A 20,497-nucleotide genomic window follows, 5' to 3' on the forward strand; every position below is an offset into this window, starting at 1 on the left:
CCAGGTGTGGTGATACACGTCCGCAGTCCCAGCTTCTCCAGAGGCTGAGATGGGAGAATCGCTTGAACCTGGGAGGCAGAGGTTGCAGTGAGCCAAAGTCGTGCTGCTGCACTCCAGCCTAGGTGAAAGAGTGAGACCCTGTCTCAAAAAACTAAATAAATAAAACAAAAATCTAAAAAATAAAAGTTTTTGAAAGTCAAGGTTAATACCTGAATTAGAATCCTTACCTGGTGATGAGTGATGTCTAAATGTCCCTGTGAATGTACGTCCATGCAGTCATGGCATTCTAAAGGTTCATCTTTTTTACTTACAAAAAGGCTTCAGCTTATGTCTATCATTAATTAAGTTTAGAAAGCCTTCAGAAAGGTCTCACTTATTCCCACTGGGAATGCACTGCTGTTCTGACGCAATATTACACTTCGGGTAATGCCACAGCCATGTTACCGACAATAGCATATGACAAAAATGTCTCCCCACTATTTTCAGTAGCCAGATTCACTCCACCCATGACAGATACCCATATTCTACTAAATTTCACACCAGTGCATTATCAGGAGGCACCAATGTGCTTCCACTTATATATTAGAAAGAAAAGTGAATTATACTTACAGGAGGCCCCAATACAATTGGTTCTGCTTGCAAATACTGCCCCACGGACAATGGCGGGTTATGATATAAAGCCCTTCTGGGAGATGGCGCTCTTATGGTGGTCATGTATCTTCTCTCTCTTCTAGGAGAGAGGTCTCTTCTCGCTGTGTTATCTTTCCCAGGAGACACTGGCCTCCTTGAAGACAAATGCCTTCTTGGTGAAACATCTCTTTGGGACATCTCTCTTCTCAATGCAGCTTCCTTTCTTGGTGAAAGATGTCTCATGGGTGACAGATCTCTCCTAGGTGATAAATGTCTTCTGGGAGATAAATCTCCTTTGGGTATCAGATACCTCTTTGGTGAATTATCTCGGCAGGGTGAAGAATCATATCCTGGAGAGGAATGGCGACTTGAGGGTGAGAAGTCCCTGGGAGAGGAGCTTGGCTCTGAAGGTAGCATGCACTCCTCATCCATACAACTAGGTATGTCCAATCTGTCTTTGTCTGGTTCTGAGTCCGTGCTTTTGCTCTGGAATAGCCTCTGGTATTCTGTCATCTGGGTATCTTCACATGAGTCACTGGGTGTCATAAGCTGAGTAACTCGAATACTTGGCAAAGTAACCAAATAGCTGATCAATGAAGAATGTCCCAGGGAATTATCTGAAGGAACCCCGTGGGGTACGGTGCCAACATTCACAGGCAAAGAGGAGAATCTAGGAGGCTGAGGACTCGTGCTTCTTGATCTTGTTTTTGGTGTTAAATCTCCCTGGTCGTCAAAGTCATCCTCATCTTCATCATCATCATCATTATCATCTCCATCCTCACCATCTGATTCCTCGGCATCTGAGAACTGATGATCAGTTGAAATGCTGGACATGCTATGCTTCTCTGCTGCTTTGTGCAAATCTTCCATATTTTCTGAAACAATTGAACAAAGATTATGGAGATCAAGATCCAAATGTCAAGGTTAGGATCTTATTTAAGCCCCATTTCTTTCTAAAAGTTTTTCCCAGTCCCTAGTGCCCATAGACAGTTATGTCTGAGAACTCCTATAAAATGAGGCACTTACCTGTGTGACCCTGCATTCATTCTATCTTCTTGTATATCTATTTGTTTTCATCCCCAACTTACAAGAAAGATTCCACAGTAGGACTTTATATCTCAGACATCATCCCACTCACAGAAAACCCTCAACAAATGAGTATGGATAATGTTAATGATGATGCAAGAGGAAAAAGAAAGGCAACAACCTGTCTCTGCAAGCTCAGATGCAAACGTATGTCTAACTGATGTATCTCAGGAGGTCTGGCCAACCTCAATGATATTTGTTTGCTTGTTTTCCTACTGGGATTCTTCTTAACTTAAATAATAATACATTAAAATACTTTTCAAATTTCCCAAAAAGCCTCATAAAATCTAATTTGCTATCACAAAGCAAGTGCAATTCTATTCCCTTCATGGCTCTAAATAGAAGTATTCTCATAGTAAGGCCTTTTTTGCCCTCAGAGTCAAAACAGAAATGCATTTCTTCTCAGTAGATTTCAAGCAATTCAATGTGTCAGATTTATTTTCTATATTTAGTATTTAATAAAATGAAAAGTGATCACTTTTTAAAAATATCTAAACTTATTTTACCACCTCAGCCACAGAGCTCCACTGTGCATAATGAAGATGTCTGCCAACTCATTTATGACATACCTGCTTCCTCAGTTTCTGTATCATCCACTGATGTCATTGAGACTCCCAATTCCAGGCATTTTTTCATGTGTGCTTTAGATTTCATATGCTTTGTCAGGTTTCCTTGAAAATGTAGCCAAAAAAAAGAGAGAAATTAATTGGTTATCAAATTAACAACCGCTGATGGCTGCTCCAAATTCAATGCGAAATGAATTAATTTTATTAAATTCATCATGTAACACAGATTTGTTTCTACCCACTATCCCTTGTTTCAACCTTAAGAAAAATAATCTGGTTTTTGAAGATAACAATCCCTGAGAGCTTTGGCCCAATCTCAGATATTCTTTATTCTAGAAGATATGTGGAAGTCCAGGCTCACATCTTTTCAAGAGTAGGCTCCAAGCAAAACTGGAAATCCCAGGCTCTTCTGCCTGAGAAGGGATCTCATATCTATCCAAATGCACCAGCCTCCTGGGACTCCACGTAAACAGGGAAACACAATCTGGCCACATATCTCAGAGATACTTCAGAATGAAATATTCTCAACACACCCACTGGGCCCCTGACCTTCTGGCATTGATCAGGTATAGAGTAACCTCCAAGGATCTTCAAAGTTCAGAAGAAAAATACACACAAACTAATGTGAGGGCAAACCTTGTCAGTGCACTGAAAGATCCATACAAACAATTAGCTAACTCTCATAGGAAGCATTATTCCCAGTATTTAGCATCTATCTGTCTGACATATGTTAGCAAACGTTATGACAGCAATTCTTCAAATTCTGGAGCTGCAACATTCTCTTTTTATTTATCTTCAGGCTCCTATCACGCTAAGAAAAAAAGAAAAGTTTCATGCTGAATATGTTATAATGATAATGGCATATACAATTATATGTGTATATGAATATGTGTATATAAATTATATATATAATTTGTGTAACTGCTTTATGAAATGTGAGAAATTTTGAAAACATTGATCCAATCCTCCTTGACCCAGGATCTACAGAAGAATGTACATACACACACACACACACACACACACACATATATTTATATATATAAATTATATGCCATATAACTTATCAAAAGAGATTCAGGAACAAATTCAGTTGTAAGGAACCTTTACATCACTTCAGTGAAACCAGTCATAATGTTATCTGTGCCTTTGACAACGCTTTAGCAATGTACCAACAAATACTTTAAGAGAAGGCTCTGTGAAATCTCCGTGGAAACTCAGCCTGCTAGCATAGTTTATTCCTCTTGTAGGAGTGTTAAGCTTGCTGTTCATGTAATGTGTGAGCCGCAGTTAAAACTGGGACACCGTTATTATTTTACTCATATTGTCTTATTATTTACTTATTGCTTATATACTTATCAATTTTACATGCCGTTTTGATAATTCCAAACAGAAATATTTCCAGGCCCCCATTGCTCTTATTTATCAAAACTTTTATCTACCATTTTTTAAAGAGCTCAAAAATGTTATAGACATATCAAGAATCCTTAAATCTAGAAAATTAATGAAACGTATCTATAAATTAATAAAAATAATCACTTCTGCCAGAGTGCAAGTATGCTATGGATGTGTATAGCTATGGATGCTAAGCGTATTGGGAGAGTTTATTTAGATTTTAATATGTGTTTCTTTCTCCTACATTTTTCTCTCCATTCCAAGGATAGTCAGGCTTTAGACTCCCATCTTCAGAATAGGTCTGTAGCTAGAAATCTGGATCTGAAACAATTCCACCATGGCTTTAGTTTGTCAAAGTCATGAGCTGTGGAAGTAACGTATAAGGACAAGGAGAGGGAAGGAGAGTGGCGGGGGAGGCCCTTGAGGAAGTGGCACAGACGAGGAGAAGGGATTGGTCGTGCAAGGGCGTTCCATCTGTGCTCAGACGACAATGTGGGTTTGGACAACAGGCATTTCAGCCGGAGGTGAAAACTGGCAGGGTTTTCCAGGATGTTTTGCTCATTTTAAGATTCTGAGACATTTGCACATTCCCAAAAGGTGACAAGGAAACTCCAATAATGACCAAGAAAAAATTATTTCCTTCAGGAGATGATGATTCAGAGACAGACTTAATTTGATTTTTAAAAATATCTAGAGATGTCTCATTTCTTCATCCAGTTTTTCACACAACTACACCTGCAGCAAACTCATATGCCCAGTGAAGATATGTATCATTCGTAATGACTCCTGAATTTGCAGTATTCCCTAAAATCAAAGTTTTTATTTTCTTATCTCCTAAGGAATCTCTTAGTAAAGTTCTGTATAAAGGGCTTGATTGTGCAAAGGTGAGTGGTATTTAAAAGGCCATATGTTTATTTTTTGAGATGCAAATGAACACATACTTTATTTCAGCTTCAAATGAGGCACTCCTGTCATACAGATCTTTTTAATAAAAAAGAAACAGATATGTTGAGAGGCTACCCATTTACACTTCTACAGCCAATACAGCAATTTAGGATTTTCAGCTATAAAAGAATATAGCTATACATTTCTCTACCAAAGATAATTTTACTTGATATTTATTTTTCTTGAAGGGTATCAGAGCAGATTAATCAATATGAAAATTTAAAGTGGTGAGGGAATGCCTATAGTATCCACTAAACCTAAGGTAAAACACACTTCTGCAAAAATCAAACAACCTCTAAAAACATAACTGAAGCAACTTCCTTCAGTAAAATATTTTTACATGAATCTATCTGTTAAAAATGGATTTTTTAAAAAAACTTCAAGGCAAGTCCTAGTTTTATAAGACTAATAGTTATGTACTGAGAATCAGAAATTGTCTCTGTGCTGATAAAAACAGGGAATACAAGCTATCAAATTTCTATGCATAATTAATGCAACTGTGGATGGAGGCACCCACCTGGGAATGTGTGGGTCTCTACATTATTTATAATCTTGAAACTGACCAAGAGCACATGTTTTCTTCCCAGCTGCTGCCTTGCTTCTCTAATACCACTGCATGTGCAGGATTTCAATGCTGGTATAAATATTATCTAGACCACATAACCTTTCCAACATGAAGAAATAGCTATCCAGACAATTCGTAGCCACTTCCTTTGGAGACAACTGGCCCGGACCTATGTCTATTGCTCTTAATTAAGTCATAAAAGGAGCCTCACAGTCTCACATACATCCTTTGATCACTTACTTGAGGGAGAAAATACATTTTGTGGAATCATATTTTCACAAACAAACCATCTTTATTGTTGATGAAGGCTAGTTATAAAATAGCACTCAGAAATCTAAGTAGCCATAGAGAAGTATTTTTCCTCTCAAAAAAATCAGACTTGTACCTTTCGTTTTGAAGGCAAAGTTACATAACTTGCATACATAAGGCCGAACATCAGTATGAGTACGGATGTGTTTTTTGAGCATGCTTGGCTTCTTACAGCGAATCCCACATTCTTCACAAATGTACTTTCCACGGCCACGTCCTCTGACATATACGTAATCTTCATTTGATTTGTACCTGTTTTAAAAAGAGGGAATCCAGTGGTTTTCAAACATTCTTAGCATGTTATATCTTAAAGCAAAAGCTAATTATTTGCATGGCAAACTTTTATGCGGGTCTTTTGCAGACAATTATTCAACTTTACTTCTATGAAGCCTGTGAAATTTATGCAGTAAATGCCTGAAAGAACTAGATAATAGATTTGGCACTGTAAACAAAATGTAATGCTACATGAAATTCAAAATGGAATTGGCTCCACTATTACATGTGAATTTATAGAGTTGGGAAATAGATGTTCAAATTAACTTATGTAAACCTCAAAGAGTTGCAGACCTTTGGATTGGATTCTAGTATGGCCTCCAATCAAGGGACATACAAAAAGCATACCAACATATTCATCATGTAGCTTTTGTTAACATTACATCATCTAAGATGTGCGTGTACAAACATACAACCCTCTAAATTTGCTAAATTAAGTATAACTGATAATAGAATTCTTCATTGCAAGTTCCTACTCTATTTTTACAATCCTGGCATGAGAGTGCCTCAGAAATTTCTAGTTTACACAGGGTGAGCTCAGCTCACCAACTGTTGTCTACAGATTTGATATGCTCTTCCCGAAGACCATGAATCTGTAATAATGTGGAGTCTAAATTTCAACTAACTTCTTCAAGGTAGTTACATAATGAAAACTAGGGATCCTATTTTTAATCAAATTTGCATTTGTTTCCAGAAGGGTTTCATAGAGATGTTTGAAAGGATATCCGAGGTCATCTTGCTTAATCAAATCAGCTAGAAAAACAGTCTTAGGCATTTTCTTTGATAATCGAGGGAAGAAATCTACCCAATGCTCAACCATGCCATTTTAGAATACAATAAAACATGATTTGTCATAGGATATAGTAGTATTATATGGACTAATTCAATGACTGCCATTATCTCTTAAGTCAAAGCTAAGGTTAGAATTTTAGGTTTAATGTTATTTTTGGAAAGACATTCCATTTGGGGAGTTCTTTTCATAACTTCCAAAGGTAAACTGACATGCAAAATGCCATAAACCACTGTGGATTTAGTTTAAGGCATTACGTTTATAGTTTTTTTACATTCTAAGAGCATTTCAAACTTCCTCATTTTATCCCAGCTAATCCACAAACAGGAATAAAAGCAAGTTTAACTTCAGTCAACCAAGCTATTGAAATAATTTTAAGAAAGGAAATCCATCCACATATTTAAACAGCAACTCTGTTATGGATTCACATCTAATCTTAACGTTTTCTACTTTTTGGTCAGTACCAATACAGATGAGAGTTAAGCAGAAACTGTTGAAAACTATGAATAATCCATTTTGCATGTCTTTGGTTCCTTTAAATTTTCCCCCTTTCACCAGGAATTTTGACTTCTACTTGTTCTTCAAAATTATTTTGAATTTTATCTTTGTCTTTTCCAATAAAGTAGAAAAAAAACCCTAAAGATGCAAATATCTTTCAGCTTTAAATTTCACTATTCTCTGCCCCTAACTAGATGAAATTGCTTCAGAGATATAGACCAAAAAAATACTTTTGTACAAAGCTAATTTTCTTCAGGGAAGGATACTTCAAGCTTACTATAGCCCACCATCATAGTGATGGGAAATGCATTTTATCATCAAGCAGTATAATTTTATTTTCAATGTCTTAGCTGATTAACTTGCTTCCAGAATGAAAATACAGTAAAATTCTGTATAAAATATAATGATGTATTAGAAAAGCCTGTGTAAATAAAATATCATACAACAATTCCACAGGTCCATGAATCTACTTGATAATTGGTGGATTTTGAAAAAAATTCAAAGCTATGTTTAACTAAATTATTAAATGTATTATTAAACCTATCAATTAGATAACATACACTTAAGATTTTGGTCAGTAATACTTTTTTTTTTTTTTTTTTTTTTTTTAAGCTATCACTTTGCAATCGCCAAAATAAGAGGAGGTAACACAAGGTTTGGAAAAAACACTTGGTCACCACTGGGCAGAAATTGGGCCATAGATTAAGAAGTAATGGGACACAGCCCCTAATGGGGCAATTAAAGGAGGAGGAAATGAAATATGGGCACAATCCTTTTGGATCACCAAAACACAGCAATAAAATGTTCACATACGCTTTTTCACTTGTGTCCTTCGTTAGTGGAGATGGGCTCCCCCAAGGCATAGAGTAATTGTGGAGGTCTCGCTAATCTATTGGTGCAAGTGCACTGCTGTGAACGCTGCTGAATGTGAGAGGGTTGACTCAGTCACAGGGACCTCTCAGTCTCTGAGGAAAGATAAAACCTATATTTCTCTCATTTGTGTTAAAAGATGGGGGATGTCAAAAAAATATTGAGACAAGCTTCATGACTACATACAATTGTGGTTTTAGTGGTGAAAATGCTAGACATCCAAAGAGGGGAAAACCTAAGGGAGAACCAAATAGAATAATCCATCTCCAAACCGGTTACGCTAGGTGAAAAAAGGATATTTCATCTCACTGAACATTCCACACTTTTTATTTATTTATGTATTTATTTACTTATTTATTTGAGATGGAGTCTCGCTCTGTTGCCCAGGCTGGAGCGCAGTGGGGCAATCTCTGTTCACTGCAAGCTCTGCCTCCTGGGTTCACGCCATTCTCCTGCCTCAGCCTCCTGAGTAGCTGGGACTACAGGTGCCCACCACCACGCCTGGCTAATTTTCTTGTATTTTTAGTAGAGACGGGGTTTCACTGCATTAGCCAGGATGGTCTCAATCTCCTGACCTCATGATCCAACCGCCTCGGCCTCCCAAAGTGCTGGGATTACAGGCGTGAGCCACCACGCCCAACCACATTCCACATTTTATAGTCAGACAAATAACATTATTGTCCTCCAAATATAATTGGAATAAAGTCATGCCCATGAAAATATGTAAATAATAGATTTGTTGTAGAGATAAGGCTAATTACATCATAATCTCCAAAATGTGGTTAGCATGCTTCAAAATTTTTAAATTTTAAAAGCCTAAGTGTAGGGTTTTCCTTCTATGTGACTGGATGAAAGATACATATCAAAATCTAAAATAAGACATTACACATGTGTAATTTTTCTTAACCATACAAATAACAAAGTCTTTGAACCTTATTACTTGAGTTTCTATGACTCAGGACTCAAGATTTGAAAAGAAATTCCTAAATACAGAGAAAGCGTCATAAACCAGAGAAGACTGGAAAGGCAAGACAAGTGAGGGCAATGTGGTACCCTGACTTGGATCCTGGGGCACAAAAGGATATTGATGGAACTGGTGAAATCCCATTAAAGCCTCCAGTTTATATAATAAGAAAAATAAATGAACAAATTAACTAGTTCTGAAGATCATACACGATTGTGCATGATCTGACTTTTGTAAGCATAGAATAAAAATACGTCCATCATTAAAACAAATACCTATAAAATCATCAAAGAATGAATAAACTTAGATGACATCAAGTGTCCTCAATTTAGTAGATTTCATAATAAATTAGAGGGGTGGAAATTTAAGGAAGAGGCTTGAATGATATCCATTAGGGACATTTTCATGAAAAGGAAGTCCCAAAAGCAAGGGCATGAACTTATGATCTGTTACCAGCCAGAGTTCAGAAATGCGAATAGAAAAGGAATTTACTTCAGCTCCCAACCAGATTAGACAGTACTTTTTCCATGCAGACATTCTGGACCATTTACTCTGACCTATAACTGAACATTTTACATTTGCACTTATGTTTCCTTACCCTCCTTCAAATATTTTAATTCGGATTGGCTCAGTTTGTTTGGATCCAATATCTTTATCTCCATGAATATCTCCTTTCCCTCTTTCCTTTAAGATATTTCCCACTAGTTTCCTTTCTAGTTTGCTGCCAAATAAAAAGGATGCATCAGGTTTCATCTGTAAGACAAGAATAGAGAATCATTTCACATGCTTTCTCCAAGACACAGGAGCCCCTATGTCCCATTCTTCCATAATCTCTGAAAATGATCCTAAATTCTGTATCAAAAGGCCAGGAACTAGTTATATAAACGAAGGGCCACTAGGGATAAAATCAGATAAGAATGATAGTTTCCACTGAATAGAATCAACATTCTGTTAGATATATATTATATAAATACATATTATATATAAATATATATATACACATATGTACTCAGCACTCTGTGCAATGCTAATACTTAAACGACATTCTATGTTTCGAAGTAGCAATGAAAACAATCTATATTAATTAAGGAACTAGTCTCAAAAATTATTGAATGGTAACTGATATAAGAGAAAACATCTTTTTAAATCCTCTATTTGCCTCCTTACTAATTTAGCAGAAATTTCAAAATGCCCCTTAATATTTTTATAATTTTGCATGGAAGGCATTGATGGTTCTTGTAGGAACAAACCAGCCAGCAACTTGGAAAAATAAGTTTTGAAGGAGATAGATGTCTCGTCAATGAGAGTAAGCTCTGCAGCATTTGCAAAGCTCAATCCTCCATCCTCATTTTTCCTTTCAGTCTCCACTCCCTGCTCTACGGCCCACTTCACAATTCCCTGAATTCCTCACAACCAAAGAAAATTAGACCTGCTAGGTCACTCACAAAGATCAGAAGGAAAATAACCCATGGGAATTAATCCCAGTGGTAGGATTTCATGGCACCCACATTTTTACATTTTAAAAGCATAAATGTAGGCTTTTCCTTCTGAAAATACAGAAAGTGACACTTTCAATATTTGGACCATGCCTGAGACCTCAGAATCAAGTGCAGTCAGTGGCTTCTTCCACTCCTAAGTAAGGCCAGACTTTCTGAGAACGCCCCCACACTGACCTTCGTTTTCCTTACATATATATATATTTTTTGGCCTTATATCCTTCACTATGTAGTCTGCTCAGCAATCAAATCCACAATACAGAGTTCTTCCTAAAACAATATTTGTTACCTGAGTAAACTGCTTCCAAGCACTTGATGATGTAAGCTTGCCGGTTCCTGGCCTATGCATAGCAGCCAGAGTATAAATTTCTGCAGTGATTTTTTGCTTGGACCTCAGCAGAGCCAGCGTGGTCTTGGTGTTCAATCCTGATGGGTTTGGGTTACAGGAACTAATGCACCATGAAGCATAAACTGAGGATTTGAAGGTGGCCTGTTGCACATAACTGGGTTTTGTATAATTCAAGAAGCACCAACTCACAGTAGTCGTTGTCCGCAGACTGGGGAACTGAAGAATCTGCTGGAAATCTGCCATGTCCGTGAGAAGAAGAGTTGAATCTGCCACGTTCCCACTGGGGGCAGAGGCCATGCGGACCAGCATGCCAACAGGCCGCTTGTGGCCCTTCCTTTCCTCTTCCGGCTGACCATCTCCCGCTGGTAATGAAGAACTCTGTGGGCTCATGCTCATGTCCGATGCCGTCTCATCGATATCTAATTCATCTGAAGATTCTTTGCTTTCAGAAGGCCCACTGGACTTCTGCCCCAGAAGTGGTGCCGGGGAACCAGAAAGCATCTCCTTGCTGGGTGGGAATGGCTCCCTGGAAGACGGGCTAACAGAAGGATAGTCTTGAGATGAGGAGGGCGACAGAGAGGAGAAGGAAGATGACCCCGACTGCAAGCCATCTTTTGGCTCAGAAGCACACCCTTGTCGAACCAGCTGGGGTTTCTGGGGGCGAGAGAGGTCCTTTTTGATGTCTGAGTTGTTCAGCTCCACAGCACTAAGCTCCTCCACAATCTGTCCATACATCTTTTCTTCTTTGACCCTTTTCTGCTGCTTGGTTTCCATGAAGAGCTCCAAGCTACTGGCTGGAGAAAGCATTCGCTTGCTACCTCCCAGGGTGGCCACGCTGTCAGAGGTGGAAGGTAAACACAAGGGGATTGAGGATTCTAAGCCGAGGGGTAAAGTCTGAGGTGCTTTCCAAATGGGGTACTTCTCCAAGCCAGCATGCTGCCCCAGCACCTGGGCAATGTTGAATCCTATCCCTTGCATGGCTGCGTTGGTGACCAGTGTCCTTTGGGTCATATTCTCATCGACTTTGCATATGACAATGGCAGGGCTATTCTGCCCAAGTATCTGAGAAATGCTTGTGTACATGACACTTCCATAAGATGGTACGTGTGTTTGGATCCGAACAGGAACCACTGTTCCCGGGAGGGACTGCAAAGGCCCAGCATTTGCCGAGGCAAAATCTTCTTGAAGAACCTGCTCAGAGGGCGTTTCAGTTGACTTACTGCTCTGCTCTGATGGAAACTTTGGAAGAAGGTTCTTTGGGTGTAGCCCTGATGCTCCTGAATAACACGGGTAGGTCTGCTCTTTCGTGTGTGCATACTCAGTAGGTTTCTTTCCAGTGTTCCCTGCCACATGCTCTAAGGGATAGCTTGAATGGATTTCTGTCTGAAAAGAGGGCTTGCCATAGCTCTTCTGAGGGGGCTGAGCAAAGGGATGTGGGAAGTGCGCCTGCCACCAGGGAGGCTGCTGAGCTGGTAAATGAACCATACAAACTGTAGGATATTGAAACTGAAACAAGGCATTCTGGATTGGAGAAAATGGAATTGTCTCTTGATGTGGAAATAAGTGTGGCTGTTCAGGTAAGTGTTTGCTTGTCATATAGGATGTTGGTTGGATCAAGGGATTTCTCAAAGATTCCTGACTGTCCATGTGCATGATCTGTGGTTGGGCCAGGTGCAGTGGCCCTGAGCTCAGCGGGGGACAAGGACCCACCACCTGCTTCCCTGGGTCCTCTTGCTGAAGAGGAGGCAGCACAGCAGGCAGGCCATGGTGCCACCCGGACCGGAGGCCAGCATGCAGGTGCTCCAGCTGCTCCTGCTTCACACTCTGATCCATGCTGGCCTCACCCTGGGAGATTTCTGGGGAGCCACTGAAGGAAGCTTGCCGCACCAGAAAGCATTTCTTCCTCTCCCTGGATGGTGATACCGTGGAGGCTGCCACTCCTGACACAGGAGCATGGGACAGATTCCCATAATCAAATGATTTGCTGCGAACTTCTGGGACTTCTGCTGGGTGAGGACAAGGCATCTGCTCTGATGAGCAGCGTCGCATCTCTTTCTGGTGGTGATGGCCTGGGACAGACAATGAGTATGAACCAGCAGGGACAGTCAGAAACTCTGAATGCTTCCCAAACTCATCCTGCTTAGGAAGTGCAGAAAGCTTACTAGTTTCTTCTCTTTCAAAAGACATGGAGAAACTGGAGCTGTGAGACAAGTTGCTTTCTTGGCTGGGGCTGCGGGAGAGGCCTGTGCCTGTGGATTCAAAGCTGGACTCCCCTGAGGAATGCTCCATATCGGCAAGTCGCAGACGCTTCTTTTTGGGTGGCAATTTCTCTGCGGGGAGCTGGGAAAGGGTCTCACTTCTCTGGGGCCACTGAAATTCTTCCACAGGCTTCTCTGGTTCTTTGCTCTGGGCTTCTTTCTCCTTCTCGGGTTTATCAGGCTCCTCGGTCACTCGAATCTCAGGAACCTGGATGTTGTGTTGCCGAACTAGCCTGGGCTGTGTGTGATAGGACGGCTGCTGCACCTGCTGAGATGGAGAGGGTTTGCCCCCACTTTCTGCACCATCCCCGGGTGGAGCCCACTCAGGACTCACTGGGGCTTCTGAAATCTCACTGTCACAAGTCTCTGAAGGGGAAGGGGCTTTATCCTGTGTGCAAGCCACAAGTTCGGCTGACTCAGATCTTTCAAATGAATTGGGTCGGCTCAGCGAGTTGGTGTGCTGAATCACAGAAATCACATTTCCAGGAGGTTTCCTGCCCCCTAGGTCTGACATCTTGTCTGAATCAATGGCTGAAGGTGACTCCTCTGACACAAGAGATGGACTTCCAGGCTGCAGTTGGGGCCGACATGGGTCAAAGCGTTCCGTGTGACCATGAGAAAGGTTTTCGTGTCCAGCCACGGCAAATCCACTCCTGACTCCTTCCTGTATCTGCAGTTTGGGGTCATAATCGGAAGCCATGATGCCCATGGGAGTGCTTACGATGCTGCTGCAGATCATGGGGGTGTCCTCTTCATCCCCTACGCTCTTCTCTTTCCGGCGTTTCCTGTTTTCACAGGTAGTTCCAAACATGCTTGGTACTCCCTGCAATGGCACCACAGGATCCATGAAATATTCTCCACCATGTTTTAAAGAACTCAAGCAGGAAATGTCCCTGTAGCCTTGCTTTGGTGTTTCAGAGTCCTCCCACTTCTTATAGGGTTTCCGACAGATGTCATAGTCATACGCAATCCTGTCCCCAGGAGACAATTTCTTTTCCTTCAGGGATGAACTGCTGACACCCTTCAACATCCTGCCATGGTGCTCGACCTCCACATGGCCCTCCTGTACTGAAGGCAGTTCAAATGCTGCTTGTCTTCTTAGCATGCGCTGAGGGGGTATGCCCACAGTCCCTGGATAGAATACATCGTCGGAACCAGTCATCCTTTCATCAAATGAGTGACTTCCTCTCAAAGAAGGAGGAATAGTTAGATTAGTTGCTGAAGACGTTGGCATTGAGTTGCTTCTAATAAGGGGTGAAGAGTCTACAGGAGCTTCTAAGAGAACTGGGTTACTGCCTTGGAAGTTTGCTGGATAAAGTTTTCCTTCATTCCTGATAGATGATGGAATAATCTGGGGTTGTCTAGACTCACTGTTGAACTTAGTGGATTTCAGCATGCTCGTTTGACTGGGGTCAACGTCTCCCTTGTTTGGGATCAGCTGTGAAACAGGATCTTCAAACATCTTGACATCTAACCTGGTGTTTACGTGAGGTAATGGTTCCATTATGCCCTTCCTACCCATTGCAGCACGCTCCTGACTTGTGGTTGTAACACTGAGTGCGTTTCTCGGACTAAGCCGACAGTATTTTCCAAAGATGATTTCTTCATAAGACTTTGCATTTGTGTTGGGAGGGCTTATTTGCTGCTCAGCACTTTCTGAGCGAGAAAAGTAACCAGAATCAGTGCTTCCTTTACTGTGCGGGCTCAGAAGGTTGAGCGATGGCTCAGAATCTTGTCCTTTTTTCTCTGACAGTCTTAGTGCAAGTTTCTGTTTGACTGTGTGCGAATCATCAGCCTTAGTATTTAAAGATGGATTTGGTAGCATATCAGGGCCAATATACTGAGAGGTTTCATTAGGGAGAGGAATCCCACTTTTAGGAATAATCAAAATCGGCACCTTCATTGGACCTCCCAATGATTCTTCCAATGACCCATGATAGCCACCTCTGCTGGCAATGTCCAGTGGGATGGGTGGGCCAGGACTCATTTTGTCAGAAGCCTCGGCAAATAAAGAACTCTCCTCATCTGTGTCTGTACTCTGTTCACCATCTGAATGTATTTCTGCTTCTACATCAATAAAACCAGCCTCTAGGTCCAATTTAGATACAGCTGACTCTGTGAAAGGTACTAATCCTGCCTTAATTGCATGGGCATGTGACTTCCTGTGCTTGTACAAATTGCTCTTTGTCTTGAAAGAGAAACCACAAGGTATACATGGATATGGCCGCTCCCCAGTATGGGACCTGATGTGTTTTTTCAGTACACTAGGTTTGGCACACGCTCTGCTGCAGTAAGGGCAAATGTACTTGCCAGGCTTTTTGGGTTTGTGCTCTTTCTTGTGAGCTTCTTCTGCCTGTTCGATACTTTTCTGGGAGTACTGGCTATAAGCAGGGTTCAGACTTGAAATCTTTTTTCTAGGATAACCACCACTGTGGCCATGTATAGGAAAAGGAAATAAGTCCTCGGAGGCAACGGATGGCAAAGGGCCAGGGAAAAGCCACGGAGGACCTTCGAGGCTCTGATGTGGCTTGGTGCTGTGCATGACCCCCTGTGGCAATGAGTGCTGAGGGAAAGAGAGTGAGTGTTGGCATGAGTAAGGACTTGGACGATGCGGTGGATATTGCTTCTCTGTGACTTGCTGCACCACTTCACTAGGGGAGGCCAGTTTCCCAGAACCAAACAGTTGTGCTGATGCTGTGTTTCCGATTTGCTCAGGCTCTATTTGTGGTTGCCGCTGTCCTTCTTGACTGCCAAAAGTGCTCATCTTAATAACAGCCGATTGTTCCTGTCTCCATCTACCTGATGCTTTATCAGTTTCTCCAGACCTTGAGGTAGCCTTTTGTCCTAGAGCTGTGTCCCCAGTGTCCATTTTGTTACACAAGGTCTTAAGTGCTAGTTCCCCTGAAAGCGGTGCAGACTCATGGAGTATCTCCAAATCTGTGCTTCTTAAAGCTTGGTTGCTTTCATGTTCCAAGGGGTCTGCAAACTTGCTGATTGCTCCTTCTCTTTGGAACCTTCCACACGCACACCACAGTCAATGGGCATTAGATAGTAATGTCCTTGGACCAGGGCTATAACACAGTTCTCTCCATTGTAGAAATGTCCATCCAAAAGCTAAGTGCAAATCTATAAAGATTTCTTATGGCATTTGAAAATTTTCAACTAGGATGAAATTGGATGATGAATAGTCTAGAAGAAATTTTGCCCATCAACTACAGCAAAGTTCAATTGCCAGTTTCACTACGATAAAATGACCTGAAGAAAAAGAAAATACAAAGAGATTGTCATAACAGTTCCAAATAAGAAACCAAAAATAAAACCTAACTAACCAACCAGAAATCAGATAAATTTGAAATGCTTTTTACTCCAAGGAATTATTTTTATTGAGATTACATTAATTCCACAATTCAAATATATTAATTTCAAACTCAGCGTTAAGTCATAAACATAAGTCTCTTCCATGTTTGAATTTTGGTCACTCTTTTAAATACTTTTTAACTTTAGAAAAATATCCTTGATGGATATTATCTACAAAAGTGTAAGATTTTAGAAAACCCCATTAAAAAAATTAGAGCTATTCCTAACCAAGTTTTATGATTTGTATGCCAAAGTGTATTACATATCTCTATATAGGGATATGTTTTATAGCTTAATACAAAAAAAAATGTGGCCAGGCAGGGTGGCTCACTCCTGTAATTCCAGTACTTTGGGAGGCTGAGGCAGGTGGATCATGAGGTCAAGAGACCGAGACTATCCTGGCCAACATGGTGAAACCCCGTCTCTACTAAAAATACAAAAATTAGCTAGGTGTGGTGGCATGCACCTGTAGTCCCAGTTACTCGGGAGGCTAAGGGAGGGGAATCGCTTGAACCCGGGAGGCGGAGGTTGCAGTGAGCCGACATCATGTCACTGCACTGCAACCTGGCAACAGAGCGAGACTCCATCTCAAAAAAAAAAAAAAAAAAAAAGTTATATATTAATATAAATATAAATATAACATAGTATACATATAAGCATACATATATAAAATACATGTTTTATAAAATTCATAAAGTATTATATATTACTATAAAGTATAGGTTTATTTTACAGCTTAAAATCAGTGATTAGTAAAATGACATCAAGGCTATAAAAATCAGATGTCACAGAACTTTGGAAAAGATAAAAGGGTGCATCTAAACAAAACAATTATAAAGTCTTCTTAATATGGAAAACAAAGCATATTTCTAGGGCAGTTTAAAAATGAAATGATTACCTGAACAGTTTAGAGCTCTCATGGGCATGATTGTCCTGACGCTTCCTGGATACAAAATAAATGCAGTTAGGAAAAATTGTTCTATTAAACCATACCATTGATATATACAAATACAAATTCCAATTTCCAGTTCATTATACAAAGGGTTCACAAAGCTATGTACCCTAAAACAAAAGCAAGAAACTGCTTCAGAAAGCATTACACTAGAAGAGAAGAGTAAACCTTATATTGACACTGTGACTCAAAAATAACTCAGAGAAAATATTATAAAAACATCATGGTAATATTTTCTAAGATAAACGATTATTATATATCAAACATCTTAGTTATTTAAATGTAATCAGGCTAGTTCTATTTCCCTAGATACTAAAAGTTGAGAATAGTGGGCATTTTTTGTTTTGCTTTTTGAGACAGTCTCACTTTGGTGCCCAGGCTTGAGTACAGTGGTGGAATCACTGTTCACTGCAGCCTTGACCTCCCTGAGCTCAGGCGATCCTCCCACCTTAGGCTCCTAAGTAACTGGGACTAAAGGTATACACCACTACACCCATCTAATTTTTGTATTTTTTTGTAGAGATGAGGTCTTGCCATATTGCCCAGGCTGGTCTCAAACTCCTGGGCTCAAGCAATCTTGGTCTCCCAAAGTGTTAGGATTATAGGTGTGAGCCACCTCACCTGGCTGAAAATAGTGGGGTTTTTTGTTTAGTTTTTTTTTTTTTTTTTTTTTCTGATAGGTTTGAATGTTTATGTTTAAAAAGAATAAATTTCCTTTTTAGGAAATTTACATAATGGCAAAGTGAAGAAGTCCTCTAGATGAGGGCCTATGACTCAGGAAGACTTGACAACCAAGTAATCGTTCAATTTTAAGTGGATACTCAACTTCCTTAAGGCAGTGTTCAATAAGGTACCCAGAGGGTTCTGAGAACTTCAATGATAAACTGTATCAACTGTCATAAAACCTCAGATGCTTCCTTGATAGGCAATGTGTCAGTTTATCAAAATAAAAATGATCATACACATTGACCTAGAAATTCCACTGCTGGAAATATATCCTTACAGGTGTCCTTGTACAAGCGCACACTAATATATGTACAAGAACTGCTTAAATAAATTATGGCTCAATTATAAAACTGAGGCATTTGAAATAAAGTATAGCTATAAGTGCCAATATAGAAACTTGTTCAGGGAATAGTAACATTAAATGCAAGAAAAGCTTATTGCACCCTAGTGGGAAGACATATTGTTAATCCTATGGGTGAAAAAGAGGAACAATTGATCAACAGAACATTCCTGTGAGGATGCCAGGCAGCATGGACACCAGCCTGATCAACATAGAGAAACTCCGTCTCTACTAAAAATACAAAAAATTAGCTGGGCGTGGTGGTGCATGCCTGTAATCCCAGCTACTTGGGAGGCTGAGGCAGGAGAATTGTTTGGACCTGGGAGACAGAGGTTGCAGTGAGCCAAGATGGAGCCATTGCATTCCAGCCTGGGCAACAAGAGCAAAACTCCATCTCAAAAAAAAAAAAAAAAGTGGAAACTGGGATTCAGAGGAAAAGCAAAAAAAGGATTTTTACCTTTCACCTCATGACTTTCAGTAAGTTTAATTTTTGTTTATTTTTCTTAACATGAGCATGTTTATCTTTTTAAATAAATTACTGGTTAATAATTTTTAAAAATGCTTCCATGCAGATGTACTGCAGATTCCTAAAGCAAAACTCAAATAGTAGTCTTACTTCCGTGGGCAATTTTCTCCCTAACATAGAATTTGACTGTGATGATGATGATGAGAGAAGTTGCACTTTGAAAGGGAAAAAGCACCTGGAAATTCCCACAGGAACAGTAAGTCTTTGGGTGAGAAATCAGTAGCCCCCAGATATTTGTAGTAAGACATCTGTACTCAAAGATTCCTTCTGTTAATGGCCATGAAGCCTAAGAGATTTGTAAAACAGCAGTCAAAAAACTAAACAAAGATATTAATTTCAGTTTGCTAAAAAGTTTTGCTGTTGGATTTAATTTTTTGCTGCGCAATAATTTTCTGTAGCATCCCTCTATAGGAAATGAGGCGAAAACTGAAGCAGAAGTGATGGCCTCATAATATTCCAATGCAAATTTACCTCTGTCAATTCCAGGAACCATGCTAAGAAGAAGAAGACACAATGTTGATTCTGATTTGGCTGACTGTGTTTAATTAACTAAATATTTAAGGTTCATGTAGACACAGCCTCTGTCAGATTTGCAGAGGTAAATAATATCCTCTAAAATGGAAGTATGCTACACTTCCAATTCAAGACAAGCATGTGTGAATCCTCAATTAGGACTCAGAGTTTGAAGTGAATAATTTCTAAGTTACTCTTCAGATTTAATATTGTATCATGGTATTGATCTACGCATGCAGTTCCACTGTTAATTATAACAATGATAATGGCTGTCATTTACTATATATTTACTATGGGCTGACACATACTGTTAAAGAGTTTCATGTACATTGTCTTATTTTATCTTCATTATACCCCTATGCTAAGTGTATTATTACACCTATTTTACAGTTGAGAATGATTCTTAGAGAGGTTGGGTTTCAGAACCAAAATTCAGATCTAAATTTGATGACTTTTAAGTCTAGGAGGACTCACCACCATTCTCCATTAAGTTTTATTCCAACTTAAAATAACACATCTTCAATAATATCTTCACCTAAATATTTTCACTTAACTTTAATATGTGAAATGTCTCAACTTTTAATGGTTCTAAGAGAATATAAATGAGCTCTGCATGTTTGTAGTACAAAATAATGGCCCCAAAATGCCATTTCCTAGAAATAAAAAGTCCATAATTTAAATAATGTTCAAAATATGTATATTAAGTATTAATGAGAACAGCTTCTTGTAAGACTGTAATAAAGTCTCATGACAGACTGTTTTCTTTTGTTCTTTGAAAATCATTACTTTTTTTTTTAGAGGAGGGGGTCTCACTTTCTTGTCCAGGCTGGACTCAAACTCATGGGCTCAAGAGATCCTCTGGCCCCTGCTTCCCTAGTAGCTCCCAAGCCACTGTGTCCAGCTTGGAAATCATTAGTTTTAAGGAAAATAAGAACCTTACAAGTGAAAATCAGGTATGTATCATTTTACATCTTTTGGTTGACACAGAATATATAATTTTGCTCAAAACATAAACTTCAGGGGCTGGGCATGGTGGCTCATGCCTACAATCCTAGCACTTTGGGAGGTGGAGGAAGGTGGATCGCTTGAGCT

At 39.8% G+C, this 20,497-nt stretch overlaps 1 protein-coding gene across 7 annotated transcripts in view; it reads right to left on the minus strand.

Annotated features, from left to right (window-relative positions):
- HIVEP2 (HIVEP zinc finger 2) overlaps positions 1-20,497 on the minus strand; it is a 198,922-nt gene that overhangs the window by 8,075 nt on the left and 170,350 nt on the right. For 6 of the 7 annotated variants that reach the window (XM_023183790.2, XM_023183795.2, XM_023183789.1 and 3 more), the window contains 6 exons: positions 17,247-17,291; positions 10,674-16,246; positions 9,487-9,641; positions 5,570-5,745; positions 2,286-2,387; positions 610-1,505 (listed from right to left, as the gene is read on the minus strand). In XM_023183790.2, coding sequence (XP_023039558.1) covers positions 610-1,505; positions 2,286-2,387; positions 5,570-5,745; positions 9,487-9,641; positions 10,674-15,860 — 6,516 coding nt within the window. In that variant the 5' untranslated portion in view covers positions 15,861-16,246; positions 17,247-17,291. Of the gene's footprint in view, positions 1-609; positions 1,506-2,285; positions 2,388-5,569; positions 5,746-9,486; positions 9,642-10,673; positions 16,247-16,814; positions 16,849-17,246; positions 17,292-20,497 lie in introns of those variants that run through there. The other variant, XM_023183796.1, reaches the window with a different exon arrangement.

This window comes from Piliocolobus tephrosceles, chromosome 5 (genome assembly GCF_002776525.5).
Source record: "Piliocolobus tephrosceles isolate RC106 chromosome 5, ASM277652v3, whole genome shotgun sequence".
In the NCBI taxonomy this organism is placed as follows: Eukaryota; Metazoa; Chordata; class Mammalia; order Primates; family Cercopithecidae; genus Piliocolobus; species Piliocolobus tephrosceles.